The sequence below is a fragment of the Desmodus rotundus genome, chromosome 8 (assembly GCF_022682495.2).
Source record: "Desmodus rotundus isolate HL8 chromosome 8, HLdesRot8A.1, whole genome shotgun sequence".
NCBI classification, from domain to species: domain Eukaryota; kingdom Metazoa; phylum Chordata; class Mammalia; order Chiroptera; family Phyllostomidae; genus Desmodus; species Desmodus rotundus.
In genome coordinates, this window is record NC_071394.1 from 69,194,357 (window position 1) to 69,210,774 (window position 16,418).

Sequence of the window (16,418 nt, forward strand, 5' to 3'; positions counted from 1 at the left end):
AGGTTTTCTATCCCTTGTTCCTCTTTTCCTTCTGGTATCCCTATTATGTGGATATTATTATGTTTAATGTTGTTCTGCAATTTCTGTAACCCCTCTTTTTATTTTTTGAGTCCTTTTTCCTTTTCTTGCATTTTGTGGGAATATTTTTCTACCTTGTCCTCCAGCTCCATAATTCGATCCTCTGCTTCATCTAGCCTGCTTTTGATTCCTTCTACTGTGTTCAATTCAGAAATTGTATTCTTCATTTCCTGCTGGCTCTTGTTGATAGTTTCTATGTCCTCTTTCATGCTGACGTAGTTCACAGTAAGTTCCTTCTAGCTTCCCTGTAGTTTTTGGTAATTCTTACTGAGCCCATTATTTTGAACTTAATATCTGATAGTTGACTTGCCTCTATTTCATTTAGCACTCTTTCTGAGGATTCCTCCTTCCCTTTCAATTTTTTTTTTTTGTCTCCTCATTTTAGGGGAGACTCTTCTTGTTTGCTTCTGCTTTTTAAATTGATCTGCTTTGACCCCTGTCTTTGTGGTGTAAACTTCTAGGTTAGGAGATCTGTGGGATTCTGTGGGCAGTCTCCTTGATCTCCTGAACTTGATGTTGTTGGGATGCTCTTTATGCCATTTATGTTGGCTCTCTGGATGTAACTGGGTTTTGATTGTTCTTTGTTTTCTTTGATGGTTCCTTCCTGCTAGCCGATTGACTAAGGGCATTCCACCGTCTAGGTCTTGCATGCTGTTGTGCAGGTGCACTGCTGTTTCTTTGTGGATCTACCTTTGGTGATATCAGATGGTGACTCCGTGTGGCTTTAGGCAGCATGTTGAGACTACCAGGGATCTATTGTCTGTAGCTGACTCCTTCAGTTGTTAATGTAGTCACTCTGCAATCAGCAGTCAGGCTTAAGCACCATAGGTGGTGTAGTGTCTCTCCTGGGGGTGGGGCTGTTGCTTCCCCTCAGGCTGCTTCCACTCGGAGGGGAGTGGTCTGCCTGAGCAAGGTGGCTGCTGCAGTATGGAGAATAACTCAGCACCAGAATCCTGGTGCCTATTGTCTCAGTTCTCTCCCCAAAGCCTCTGTCTCCAATCGCTTATCAAGCATCTCTAGTCCACTCTCTACCCTCTTTGCGGGAGCCCAAAGTAAGTGGCTGCAAATGAAATTATATGCACTGGCCCTTTAAATGGCTCTTTGGACTTCCTGTTTCCATCTATGGTAGAGAGAAGCCCTGCCACTTTTCACAGCTGATGTTATCTGTGTACTTTTTGGGCTCTGGTGCTCTAGGCTGGGGATTCCAGCTTAGGGTTTAGACCTCACACTTTTCAGGGTGATCCAATGGGCTGCTTAAATATCCCTCCAGCACTTCAGCTGCTCCCTGTGGGCGCCCAGCCAGCCCTATCACACCTCCACCACACTCCCTACCAGTCATGTTGTGCTGAAGCTGTTTCTTTTGTCTGTCCATAGTTATAAGGCTCTTCTCTGTCTATTGTTCAGTTGTTTTTTCTGGATGATCTTTCCACAACTTAGATGTAATTCCAGATTGTTCCTGGGAGGAGGTTAGTGTAACTTCCACTCACTTCTCCACCATCTTGGTTCTCCAGAACTGACAGCTTTAAAAGTGCCCCTCCACTCTCTCCTTGGCCAAGCATATACCAACTGCTGCTGATCTACTACTTTATGGATAACATATTGCTCAACACAGGAGATGTTTCAAAGAATCTTTGTGGAATGAAAGAATATATAGATTATCTGATTCAGCCTCACAACTACACTGTGCAATAAGTAGAGGAAGAATCATTTGTCCCCTTTGTGTGTCTACCTACTAAAGTTTTTGCTTACCTTTTGATACAGATGAGGAAATTGGGACTTAGAGTTCTATGACTTATGTAAGAGTCAGTATTTTAAATCAAATCTGGTACCATAATTCCAGTATGAAAAAGATAGGGGTGACACCGCAGGCCCTGCCCAGCTTTCAACATCTTATTATATTAATATCTTTTGTTAGTTGAGGTTCACTGGTCTAACAAAGACCTGAGGAAATGAGCCATCAAAGGGGTAAAGGCATCAGCAAATTCAAAACATGACACAACTTCACAAGAATCTACAATGATTTTCCCCATGTAATTTATCACCTAATCTATAATGTTCCACTTACTATGGCTCTTAAATTACCCTAAAACTTAGTGATTTTTTAAAAAGGTTTCATTTATTTATTTTTAGAGAAAGGTGAAGGGAAGGAGAAAGAGAGAGAGAGAAACATCAGTGTGTGGTTGCTTCTTGCGCACCCCCTACTAGGGACCTGGCCTGCAACCCAGACATGTGCCCTGACTGGGAATCGAACTGGCAATCCTTTGGTTCATGGGCTAGCACTCAATCTACTAAGCCACACCAGCCAGGGTCAAAACTTAGTAATTTTTTTATTTATTATGCTCATAGATTCCATGTTTCAGAAATTTGGGCAAAGCACAGAAGGGATAGCTTGACTCTGCTCCACAATGTCAGGGGCCTCAGATGGAAGCCTGGAAGTCTGGAGGCTGGAGTCATCTGAAGTCACATTTACTCATGTCTGGTGAGTGAGGGTAGTTATTGGATGCGGACCTCAGATCCTCTATGAGTGGACCTGTGTGTGTCATCTCTCTATACAGGCTATTTTGAGCCTCATCACACTATGGTGGAGAGGTTCCAGGGGAAGGTATCCCAACTAAGAACCAAGCAGAAGCTGTATCCTTTTTACGACCTAGGCTCAGATGTCACACAGCATTACACTTGTAATACCATATTTATATGTACTTACATGTTATGTATGTAGATATATATGTAATAGCTATTGCCTTATAACAAATTACCCCCAAACTTAGTAGTTAAAAACCAAAAAACATTTATTTCATATTGTTTCTTAAGGTTGGGAATCTGCAAACTGCATTGTTCGGGTTCAGGGCTTCTTGTGAAGTTGTAGCCCAAGTATTGGCTGGAGCTGTTGGAGTTGAGAGGGCCCAGTGTTAGCAGAAAAGACTTGGGTTACTGTCAAGCTGAGGTTATAAAAAGCAAAGCCATGATCCACTAGTATCTCTCTCCTGTAGTGACATCCTAGGAACTGTAGAGGCCACATGTTCTGGAAGGTATACCTATAAACAGGAACAGTCTGTCAACTGCGAGACAGGAAGCAGGCATACAGAAATTCTCTGAGAGCTGTTACTGCAGCCTGACCTGGCCTCTCCTGATTGCAGATGTATCATCTCTTTTATCAATCCAGTTGGCCCCAAGTTGTAGATAAGGAAACTGAAGTTCAGGAAGGCCACAAGGCTTGTGAAACTCAGTTTATAAAATAGGAACATGATTGTTACCTTTTACAAAGGGTTGTTATGAGGAATAAGTAATATTAAATCATAAACCCTTGAAAAATGCATATTATTGGTATCATCATTTCTCTACACTACAGCTTCAGAGCAACTAACTATATGTCTTTTAACCTTTTGTTCTTTTTCCTTCCCCTGATGCAGGTAGTTTTCAAGGCATTTAGCAAACAATTTTAAAGCCCCAAGAATATTTATGCCCCTGGCTTCTCTTGGTGAAATGTTATGGTCATAATTTTCTTTAGAAAACATATAACATATTTTCTAGTTTTCTGTTATTAGCCTTTCTATATCCAATTTTCTTCTTGGGCATTTCTCACCTGCATGGCTCCTGATGGCAGGATGCAGCACTGATAACTCAAGTAAGTAGACATAATACAGAGCAAGTGCTCACTCTGCCAGCATTCAAGAACTTACAGCAAAAGACTTTCAAGGAAAACAAAGCTTGGTCTACAAAGTAACACATGTACCTAACTGGGAAAAAGAGGCATTTCCAAAGTGATTTTCATGTACTGATTAAAAATATCATTATTTGTTCCTCAGTGTGGGAACAGTCAAATAAATGATGGCCCAGCCACATAATAAAATACTATGTAGTCACCAAAAAGGATGATGTATGAATGTATGAATCCTGACCTGAAACAATGCTGACAATATGGTTTTAAGTGAAAAGAAGCAAGTTCCAGAAGCACACATAGAGAATAACCCTCATTTTGTAAAAGAAACATATTTTAAGCTGGGTACATAAATATTCATGTATCAGGTATGTACCTATATATATATACAAGTATACATGTATATATATACACACCCACATAGATAAACACACATACACACACACACCTGTATAAGAAAAACATATAGAAGAATCGCTCAAAATTGTTAACTTTGATAGTTTCTTGGGTGGGACTGAACAACAGCAAGGACTACACCTTTTAGCTTACAACATCTATATTGTTTGAATTTACTTATTTTTTAATCCTCACCCAAGAATATATTTTTATTGTTTTTATTTTTAGAGAGAGAGAGAGAACATCAATGTGAGAGAGAAACATTGATCAATTGCCTTCCTTATGCTTCCCAATCAGGGATCAAACACACAACTTAGGTATGTGCCCTGACCGAGGATCAAAGCCACAACCTTTTGGTGTACAGGATGACACTCCAACAAACTGAGCCCCCTGTCCAGGGGCATTTGAATTTATTTTAATGTATATATTTTACTTGCCATTCATAAAACATATATGAATAAAAATAAGCTATCTGTCTTCCAAGTGAGAACAATGTTGATAACACCAAGAAGGATTCAGCTGTGAGTCAAATGCTTTACGTGCACTATCTAATTGAATCCACACCATATCTCTATCTCTACAGGTGTGACTATCCCTATATTATAGATAACAACAGTAAGGCTCAGAGTCAAAGGTTCATAGTCATACAGTTCAGTATGTAGCACAACATATTCGTTAACAGGACATGCATTTCCCAAAATGTACTCTAGCTGTACTCAGTACACACTGTACTACAATTTCTGCAAATTCACCTGCTTATCAAACTCGGACTTCAGTGATTCTTCTGTGAAAATGTGAAATTGCATCTTCCTGTGGCTAAAAAGCACAGCTGATTTTAGCATGACCAGCGTCTCCTCTAACCGACTGCCACAGGCCACCACAGCCAGGTGGATCCAGAGCTTGGGTGGCAGCACAGCATGAAAACTCCTGGCTTCTCCAGGCCTCCTAGAAATAAGAAAAAAGTTAAAGCTATTACTAAACTCATTTTTAAAAATGGTAGTATGTGCTTGAAATATTTCAAAACATGAACATGCATAACCTGTTTTATTGCATAAAGTGATAAGCATTTTGACAATTCTGCTTGCTTGGAGAAAAATACCATTTTATTCTAATATTTATCGTGGTAGTAACAGGATGAGTCACTGTTCAGACTGCTATAGGTATCTGGAACTTTTCTTCCAGCACTCAGCTGTCTAGTGCCTGCTGGCTGCCTAATGGCCCATGTTTGGAAATTGCATTGCTGAACTTGACAGCTGAGACAAATGCTATGGAACTCCTACTTACATGGGCCATGGAAATTAGATTTGAATGCAACTTGAATAAGAGGACGGGTCATGGCTTTCCCATGTAAAATGAGCAACATGATTCCCATCGTCTGGGTGGTTTTAGGTTGCAGTGGAATGTATGACCACTGAACCAAAGGAAAATCATGCAATCCAGAAGGTGAACACAGAAACCAGTGGTCCTTCATTACATGCTGGAAGAGTCTTAAAGAAACAGATGTTAACCTTAACCATCTCACTCAAGGTTGCTGATGTAGTATGTGTGAAATTCAGCTTCCATATGAAACTGATATTAATGAGAAACAGGCAGGAATGGGGGCAGGTTAAGCTGAAAATTACCAATGTATCAAATACCAAGTTAACAGCTGAGAGGAGACTCGGATCCAAGAGTCCAGAATCATCATTCTGCTATTTCCTTGTAATAGAAGATTTGTTCCAGACAAGGAGATGCAGCCAAGCCTCAGACACACCACTGAGAAACATTTGCAGGCACTTTGGAAGAAGTTGGCCTGGAAAAGGTGGCCTGAGACGAATGAAACTAATTTACTTGTACTAAAGATTCAGAGACCAGGGAAACTTGGATGTCGGATGCGGCCTTCCTTCCAAAAACTTTCAGTACAATCAGCGTGGTGCTCCACTCTTCACTGCTCTGTTGAATAATGGCAGTTTGCTCTAGATTTCTTTCACCAGTAAGAAAGCTAAAGATGTGGGTGGAGCTCTTTGGACAGCTTTCTAATTTGATTACTTAGGAGCATGCTTAATAGAAGCCTGGCCTCCTGTCTCAGCTAAGCCCAGATGCAGAAAGTTCCTCAGATTCTACTTATTTCAGCAATCACAGGAAAAGACAGTAGAGATGTCCTAAGCATCTCCATAAATTATCCAAGTCTTTTAATCCTCCTGTTAAAGGCCACTGTCTTCCTTCACCTTCATAACTGTGATAGATTTCCTAAGTGAAAAGGTGAGTGCAGTACAGTAAGACATTTTGAGAAAGAGAGACTATTCACATCACTTTTGTTACAATATATTTTTATAATTGTTCTATTTTATTATTTATTGTTAATCTCTCAGTGTGATGTGTTTATAAATTAAACTTTATCATTGGTATTTATAAATAGGAAAAAACAGTATATACAGTAGTACCCCTTATCCAGGTGGGTATGTTCTAAGATCCAGCCCCCCAGGGGATGCCTGAAACCACAAATAATACTGAACACTGTAAATATGTTTCTCCTATGCACACACGCCTTTTCATTTAAAGAAGGCACTTCACAGCTCCTCTTTCACATATCCAAATTGCCAGCATCAGTCCTCTTGCCCTTTGAGGCCCTTATTAAGTAAAATAAGGGCTACTTAACACAAGCATTTTGATACTCTTAAAGTTAATCTGATGACCAAAGACAGCTACTAAGTAACTAATGAGCAGATAACACATACAGTGTGGAGACACCGACAAAAGGATGATTCATGTTCTGGATGGGATGGAGCGGGATGGCAAAAAAGTTCATTATGCTACTCAGAATAGTGCACAGTTTAAAACATTTGAATTACTTATTTATGGGATTTTTCCATTTAATATTTTCAGCCACTGTTGACCATAGGTAACTGAAACCAAGGATAAGGAGGGACTACTGTAATGAACAAAAGAGATCAAGATACCTGCCCTTGCAGAAATTACATTGTACAGGTGGTAGGGGAAAGATAAAGAAAGAAATAACAGTCCAAGCAAATAATAACTAAGCCACTGGAAGGAAATATATAGTAGAGCAGGAAAAGATACAGGAGTGGCTGCTGGATGGGCAAGTTGGGAAAGGCCCACAGAGAAGGGGAGATCTGGAGATGACCTAAATAGGTGAGCCTTGTGCATTTCTGGGTGAGGATCATTTCAGACTGAGGAAACAGTCAGAGCAAAGGTGCTAAATCAGGAACATACCTGGTGAGTTAGAGGATGCCTGTCTTCAGGACTCAGATATCTGTTCTCTTCCTCAGCTTCATGGCTGGGTTTTTAGAACCTGCTATTAAAGCCAACTCCCAATTAATTTATGCAGATGGGTGGGGAGGATGTGTCTCAGCTAATGCTAAATCCACAAACAACTAGCCAAAATATGGTACATATAACTCATTTGCTTAAAAATATGCTCAATGTTTAGGAACACAGACATCATCCAAAGGTACTGGAACAATAAATGCAGTAGCTTAGATATCTTAAATATGAACATTACCCCATCCCAAACAGAACAACTCTGCCTTGTTTAGCTTTACATACTGGGCTTCTACATGAATAACAAGTTTAACCTTAGTAATCTGGGAAATACAAATTCAAACAATAAAGATAATTCATTTCATTTTCAGATTGGCAAAAATTAAAAAATAAAATAAAAGTTGGACTGTACGAGTTTTGAATTGGATGAAGCTGGGAGACAGCTCAGACACTGCTAGGGGCAGTATAAGTTGGCCCAACACCTTGACAAGCCACTTGGCAACAACTAGCAGTAGTGAAGATACACATACACCTTCTAGCCTTCCATTTCTAACATATATATATGTATATATACCATATCTATCTATCTATCTATCATCTATCTATCTATCTATCTATCTATATATATATATATATATATAGAGAGAGAGAGAGAGAGAGAGATGAACTCCTGCATGCTTGAACAAGACCTCTCCCTGCAAGAATGTTCACAGCAACCCTGTTTATCATAGTGAAACTGGAAGTAACTTTGCTGTCCACACACAGGACAATCATGAATATATTTGATATGTTTAAGTAGAATACTACATAGCAGTGAAAGTGAACAAACCAGAATGTCATGTATCAACATAAGGCAAAAAAAAAAAAGCGCAATTTGTAGATGGAATACCACTTAGATTAAGCTTAGAGACAAGTAAAATAGAATATATGTTGATCACAGATATGTAAAAAAAAAAGTAAACATGCATAAGGATGATAAACATCAAATGCAAGACAGTGGTTATCTCTGGGGACTTTTGTTTTTATTTCCTAAGGTAAGTGCAGGGTACACAGGAATTCATTATGTTATTATCTTTATTTCTTTGTGTGCCCAAACTATTTGACATATACTTTTTTCCCAATTAAAGAAAGCTTGTACTCCTCTGCTGCACAACGGCCACTCCTCTTCTTTGCAGGCTTTAGTGACTTGGGAATACATAGTACAAAAAGCAGGGGCTAGGGGCAACAGTCTCTCCCGGTGATTGGTGACAGGTACTCAAAAAGAAAAGTAAAATCCTCTCCTGGTGGAAGTTCAAGTATTAGTGATTGGGATTTAATGAGACCTTTGAGGCCCTGACTCTGTTACCTCTCACATTACATTAAAAATCTCAGGCTTCAGGTAATAAGCATTTGTGTTGTGCGGTCACAATGAATAATCAAGTTTAAGGTCACTGAAATGTTGTGACCTTCACCAACTCCTACCAATGGCACACTCAGCACCTCTCAAATGTCACTCAAGACTGCAAGGATACAGGGACGTCCAGTCTATAAACCTAGGACTTTACCCCTTGAATCATGGACTTTGGCAGGGAATGGGTGATGGGAACTGTAGCAATGCTGTAACTGATGGCTATGTTAAACAGAGGACTGAAGTGGACATCTGCTGTCCAGGAGTTTTAAAGACTGTTGCTTAAGACTAAGAGCTAATTGTAAACATGTCAGCCACTACACTCATAGAGCCTAAATGGGAGTCAAATAAACACAGCAGAGAGTAGAGCCAAAAGTTAATGGGTAGCACTACTTGAATACCTGGATCCAGGTGCTCCTGACCTTAAATTTGGACAGTTCATTTATTGAGACAGTAAATTCTCCTTTGCTTAAGTGAGTTTGAAACAAACTTACAACTTAGCAATCAAAAGAGAGTCCTCACCCCAGCTGGGGTGGGGGGGAGGGAAGGGGAGAAAAGGCATACAACTGTAATTGAATAACAATAAAAGTTAAAAAAAAAAAAGAGAGTCCTAGCATAGCTCTTTAAAATGCTTCCATTCACCTTTGACTCATTTTGCCTCTCATATTCTCATTTTGAGCCATTCTTTGAAATATTCATTGAATCCGTTCTTTCCCTTTTGCTCACTGCTAGGACCCTGATCCAAATTCTCATCATTCTTCCAGGTTTGCAGCTGGAAGAGATACAAGATACCATCTAGTGCAGGGGATCCCCTACCTGGTCAAGCACCATAACTATTGGAAGTGTTTGTTAATATGCAAACCCCCACCCCACACAGATTTCAACTCAGTGGGTTTTGGGTTAGGCCCTAGAGTTTGCATATTAACATACTTGAACTACAACCACCCATAGTCCAGCTACAACCAGGAACTTATCTGAGCTGACATCTCACCTCTCTTATCTTTCCCAAACTTTTCCCCTTTACCTTCAGGAACACCAATTCTATTCTCAGCCTTTTCTCGTGGTATTTTCCTTGCCTCTTACCTTAATGAAAACATGGCTGCCTTGTGAGGATGCCACCTCCCAGCAGATCCTCCAGGTGGAGGCTGGTCTTCCTCTACTTCACAGGAGCCTCAGGATAGCAGACGGAGATAGTGTCCTCCTTGCTCTTCACTATCCCACCCAGACATAAAACATCTTCAGAGTGAAGTCTGTGGATGAAATTATTCCACCTTCTCCCTGTTCTTGTTGGTGTCATTTCTCAGCTTTCTGGTTACTCCCCTTCATTCACTAAAGAGTTTAGCTCCTCACTCACTGTATTTCTCCCCACTCAAATTCCTGTCTTCATTAGTGAGGACTTCAACTATTATTTAGAAGATGTTTCCAGCATTCTGACCCTTCACTTTCATGACCTCCATGTGCATCACATTTTCCTTCTTTCTTCCTAAGATGCCCAGTGTTGAGTTTACCTCCTGGGCCTCCCCACAAACTCTGTTCTCTACCTGAAGCATTCCTCCCTGGCTCTGTGCATGGGTGCCTCTTCTCTTTCGGATGGCAGAATGGTCCTTGACTACCTCATCAAAAGAACACCCTCTCTTTTGTCTGTCAGGGTCTTCCTGTATTTCCTTCCCAAAATTTGCCTCCACTGGTGATTGCATATTCTTTTACTGTAATTCACATCAAATATACAATATTATATACAAGCAATATAAGTAAACAAAATCTCCATCTTTAGAAAAAGATAAAAATAAAATACACAATGTGCATTTTCAATTAAAAATATAAATCTTGCAGTAAATATGTAAAGGCCAATATATTTTTCTTCTTTTACATTATTTTCTTAGACTACATCCCAGAAATAAAATTACTTGGTTAATAGCTACTATCCTGTCAAGAATGTAGTAATTTTGAGTTCCTCATATTTACCCAAGGTACTCAGAAAACACCAGACCATGATTAAACAAACAAACAAAAACCCATAACAGTCTGTTCCATATTTCCATATCTGTGGTTCTGTTTTGCTCATTAGTTAATTTTGTTCATTAGGTTCTCTGATAAATGAGATCTCATGGAACAGACTGACAGCTAACAAAGGGGAGGAGGGACAGGGGAATGGTAGAAAGAAAGGGAAGAGACTAGTCAAAGAACATATGAATGACTCAAGGACATGGACAACAGTGTGGGTATTGACTGGGGGAGTAGGGGATAGACTGTGTAGAGGAGGGCAAAGAGGGAAAAACTGGGAGAACTGTAATAGAGTAAACAAGAATAATGATAAAAAAAGAAAAGAAATTATAGGGAGATAAATGGTGACAGAAGGAGACTTGGGGTGGTAAACACACAATACTATGTACAGTTGATGTGTTATAGAACTGTAAACGTGAAACCTATATAATTTTATTATAATTATATAATGCCACCCCAATAAATTCAATAAAGTAAATAAATAATAATATAAAAAATAACAAACACTATCCCAGCCACCTCTGAGTTACTTATATGACACAACCAAGCAGCTGACAACTGAAACAAGATGAAACACAAGGCATATTGCCTCCACATTCTATGTGTTCCAAAGGGGGTGATGCATAGGTTGTCGTTTTCACTCAGACACTGCATAAAATAGCACTGAGACTCACAGTAAGAAAGTTATTCCATTTTCAGTTCTTTTTCAACAATGTGGAAAAAATGAGTCTCAGCATGGCACTAAGATGTCTTGAACAATTTTCTAATGTCTCCTAATCTTCTCTTTCAACTAAAAAGACAGTAGACTTAAGATATAGATACTTCATTAAGCAAGAGTGCTAGGTTAGAAATGAACAACATTGTTTAGTTTTCTCAGTGTTTAATTTGACAATTATCTTCTATTTATGTCATTGTTGACAATTTATGGTAGTGATATAACGTAGAGAAATTAGAACCCTCAAACATTACTGATGGGATTATAAAATGATGCAACCCCTTTGGAAACCAGTCCAACAGTTCCTCAAAAGGTTAAACATAGAACTACCACATGACCCAGTAATTCTACTCCTACATGTGTTCCCAAGAGAAATGAAAACATCCACACAAAAAAAATCTTATACATAAATGTTCATAGCACCATTATTCACAAAGTCCAAAAAGTCTAACCTAGATATCCATCAACTGATAAATGAATAAATAAAATGTAGTATAGTCATATAATGGGATATTATTTGGCAATAAAAAGAATAAAGTACTGACATATGACAACATGGATGAACCTTTAAAAGAGTGAACTGTGAACCTTGTGAAAATACAAAAGACCACAAATTTTATTAATTCCATGTATACAAAGTCCAGAATAAGAAAAGCCATAGAGACATAAAGCAGATTAGTGGTTACACCAGGGGCTGAGGGAAGAGGCAAATGGGGCGTGACTGCTTGATGGGTACAAGTTTTCTTTTTCAGGATAATGAAAATGTTCTGAAATTAGTTAGTGATCTGATGGCTGCACAATTCTTTGAATACACCAAAAGCCTCTGCTTCGCACACCTTTACAGTATATTTGAATTATAGGAGAACAAATCTGCTATTATATAAATAATAAATGTACTTTATGACAAGGATAGATTTTAAAAATTTTTAAGTTAGCAATAAGAGTGTAGCCATATTATAAGGCTGGTGCTGATATGGAAATGACTGGAGTTTTGTAAACACTGCCTCAGTTGTTCTGGCTCAAGTTCACCCCACACACAAATGAAAATTGATTCTAGCAGAGATGGCTAAGAGGAAAAAGCAGCCTCACCATTTCCATGTTGCCCAAGACAAGGCTTCTCCTTAATTGCTCAAAAGTCTCAAGTGTTTGACTTAGGCATCAGTTTCTGGAGTTTATAAATAATGAAATACGAATCTTTCAGGTAGTGCCATTTACCTTGTAACCTATTACTTCAAAACACACTGCATTATTAAAGCAAGTAGTAGGTTCTACTCAGACCCTCTTTTCTGCCATCTCATGCTAACTTTCTTACCAGTGCTTCTCCTTAACTGATAAGCTAAATAAACTCAGGTAAACCTGATGCTGTGATACAGGCAAGCAGTGTAAGCTTGAAGGAAATCACAGTTCTTAAAAAGCCTAAGAAAGCATAGTTGGTCATTAGTTGTAATAGGGAAGGAAGCACAGAAATATTTGGGGGAAGATGGTAGAAAATTAATTCTAAGAAGTTGAATACACTCACCTTTGGGGAAGAATCGATGAGTAGAATCTTTTAAAAGATGAAATATGGACACACTGTGCCTCTTTGCACAACCAAGAAGGACAACAACAATTTAAAAACAAAAAACAACCAGAACTGACAGAAAATTGAGTGGCACAGAAGTCCAACAACCAAGGAGATAAAGAAGAAACATTCATCCAGATTGGTAGGAGGGGCGGAGACTGGCAGAAGGGGTGGAGACTGGTAGCCGGGCGGACAGGACTTGCGGCAATGTGGCAGGACCCAGAGATGTGGCAGATTGTGGGATGAACGGGGCAGGCAGTGCAACTGCTAGCAGACCCCATGGCCCCACATTTGCGCATACATAAGCCGGGAGGAACAGCTGGGGAGCCAAAGAGACTGCACAACCCAGGGCTCCAGCTCGGGGAAATAAAGCCTCAAATCTCTGACTGAAAACACCCCTGGAGGTTGAGGCGGCAGCAGGAGAAACTCCCAGCCTCACAGGAGAGTTTGTTGGAGAGACTCACAGGGGCCTAGAGCATGCACAAGCCCACCCACTGGGGAATCAGCACCAGAGGGGCCCAGTTTGATTGTGGGTAGAGAAGAGAGTGACTGAAATCCGGCAGAGAGTGGAGCAGGCACCATTGCTCCCTCTCGGCCCCTGCCCCCCACATACAGTGTCACAGCACAGCAACCAGCTTTACCCTGCCCTGGTGAACACCTAAGGCTCCACCCCTTTATGTAACAGGCATGCCAAGACAAAAAAAAATGGCCCAAATGAAAGAACACTTCAAAGCTCCAGAAATAATACAGCTAAGCAATGGAGAGATAGCCAACTTATCAGATGCACAGTTCAAAACACTGGTAATTAGGATGCTCACAGAATTGGTTGAATTTGGTCGCAAATTAGATGAAAAATTGAAGGCAATGCTAAGAGAAACAAAGGAAAATGTACAGGGAATCAATAGTGATGTGAAGGAAACTGGGACTCAAATCAACACTGTGGACCAGAAGGAAGAAAGAAACATCCAACAAGAAATGAATGAAGCAACAAGAATTCAGAAAAATGAGGAGAGGCTTAGGAACCTCCAGGACATCTTTAAATGTTCCAACATCTGAATTATAGGGGTGCCAGAAGGAGAAGAGGAAGAACAAAAAATTGAAAACTTATTTGAACAAATAATGAAGGAGAACTCCCCTAATCTGGCAAAGGAAATAGACTTCCAGGTAGTCCAGGAAGCTCAGAGAGTCCCAAAGAAGCTGGACCCAAGGAGGAACACACCAAGGCACATCATAATTACATTACCTAAGATTAAACAGAGGGAGAGAATCTTAGAAGCAGCAAGAGATAAGGACATAGTTACCTAGAAAGGAGTTCCCATAAGACTGTCAGCTGACTTCTCAAAAGAGACTTTACAGGCAAGAAGGGGCTGGCAAGAAGTATTCCAAGTCATGAAAGGCAAGGACCTACATCCAAGATTACTGTATCCAGCAAAGCTATCATTTAGAATGGAAGGGCAGATAAAGTGCTTCTCAGATAAGGTCAAGTTAAAGGAGTTCATCATCAGGAAGCCCTTATAATATGAAATGTTAAAGGGATTTATCTAAGAAAAAGAAGATAAAAAATAGGAACAGTAAAAATGACAGCAAACTCACAGTTATTAACAACCACACCTAAAACAAAAACAAAAGCAAACTAAGCAAACAACTAGAACAGGAACAGAACCGCAGAAATGGAGATCACATGAAGGGTTATCAATAGGAGAGTGGGAGGGGGAGAGAGGGGGAAAAGGTACAGAGAATAAGTAGCATAAATGATAGGTAGAAAATAGACAGAGGGAGGGTAAGAATAGTATAGGAAATGTAGAAGCCAAGGAACTTGTAAGTATGATCCATGGACATAAACTATAGGGGAGAATGTGGGAGGGAGGGGGTGGGTGGGATAGAGTGGAGTGAAGGGGTGGAAATGGGACAACTGTAATAGCATAAGCAATAAATATATAAAAAAATAAAACACTTGACATACAAAAAAAAGATGAAATATTAGCTATTTGAACATAGAGGTCTGCAAATGAGGACAGACTGGAAGTTTAGGAAATAGAAACATCATGACATAGTCCCTAGGAGACTCTGGTGGTGAGCAAATATATCTGTGTGAAGTGTGGGCAGTGAGAGGCACTAATAAAGTTCCCTGCAAACCACAGGTTTGGAAACACATTAATCCCCTGACAAAATAATTTCCCCATTGAAGCTGTGAGTAGAGCATTCACTTAGAAACCCAGACATTACACTAAGGATTATGCTAACAGTTAAATCATTTTAAATGACCCATGATTTGGAGTTAAATCAAGTATCATTAATCTTCCAAGATAGACAGACAAGCTGACATTTTTCTTGAAGTCATGGTATTAGAGGAATGGTGTGAACATAGTACCAAAAAACTGCCATGGGGGTGCATAATATAATTATTTGATAAGTGCATTCAACTATGAATAGTATATATTTCATCTGGATCAAGATATTTGAAACATGGCTGTGTCCCTAATCAAAGTCTTGGTCTTAATACACAGGTGTTCAATGCCTCCAATCATTTAACTTTGCCTAAGTGTCTATGTGTGCCTGTCTGCTTTAGACATTATGCTTTATGAATAGTAAGTGGCAGAGCAATGATTCAAACCTAGGGGGCTAGACTTAAAAGCTTATGCTTTTAATCATTATGTTATATTTGAGGCCATGCATGAGTGAATTAGAAAAGGAACCCCTTCTGTCTTCTGGGTAGATGAACCCTTTATCTGTACTCAGGGTTTCTGGCTTAGTGATCCAAACATGGATTGGATTTCAGCCCCTAACTCACAGCCTCCCTGGGTACAACTCTCAAAATGTACCTTCACCAACTCTACCTTAGTAATTCACCCACTCACCATTAGCTGAGGTCATGCACAATAATGTTGATAATTCTTCTCTCTTGAAAACTCTATGATGCTTCCTGGACAAATTCTCCTTTCATTTTTTCCCAGTATGATTGTTCCTGACACAGAAGATTCTAGTTCTCCATCTTCCTCTTCTTTTCAAATTAAGATGTTATTGAGGTCTCAAAATATGAACTAGCAGTGATAGTTTGAAATAAATGGCTGGTAATATATAAGAGAGAAGAATGAGTATTACATATTCTGCAAATGGACCCTTCTCATTTCCTGAAAAAGATCATAAAGAATATACCAACTTAAAGGGAAGAAAAAATGATCTCCTCAACTATTTATTTTCCATGCTTTTATGTCTCACGCCAATAAAAGATTTTAATTTATATAATAATGTACATACTTTAACTTGTTTTTATAAATTACACGAGTAATGGATACATTTACCATAGAAAAAATTAAAATTCAGAGAAGCAAAAAGGGGATACTCGTAATGTCAATTT

The 16,418-nt window shown here is 39.4% G+C and overlaps 1 protein-coding gene across 3 annotated transcripts in view; it reads right to left on the reverse strand.

The window, feature by feature from the left end:
- Positions 1-16,418, reverse strand: part of GXYLT2 (glucoside xylosyltransferase 2) — a 144,251-nt gene that overhangs the window by 105,417 nt on the left and 22,416 nt on the right. For all 3 annotated transcript variants that reach the window (XM_024556771.4, XM_053929785.1, XM_045192349.2), the window contains exon 2: positions 4,885-5,077. In XM_024556771.4, the coding sequence (XP_024412539.1) occupies positions 4,885-5,077 (193 nt within the window). The remainder of the gene's footprint in view (positions 1-4,884; positions 5,078-16,418) is intronic.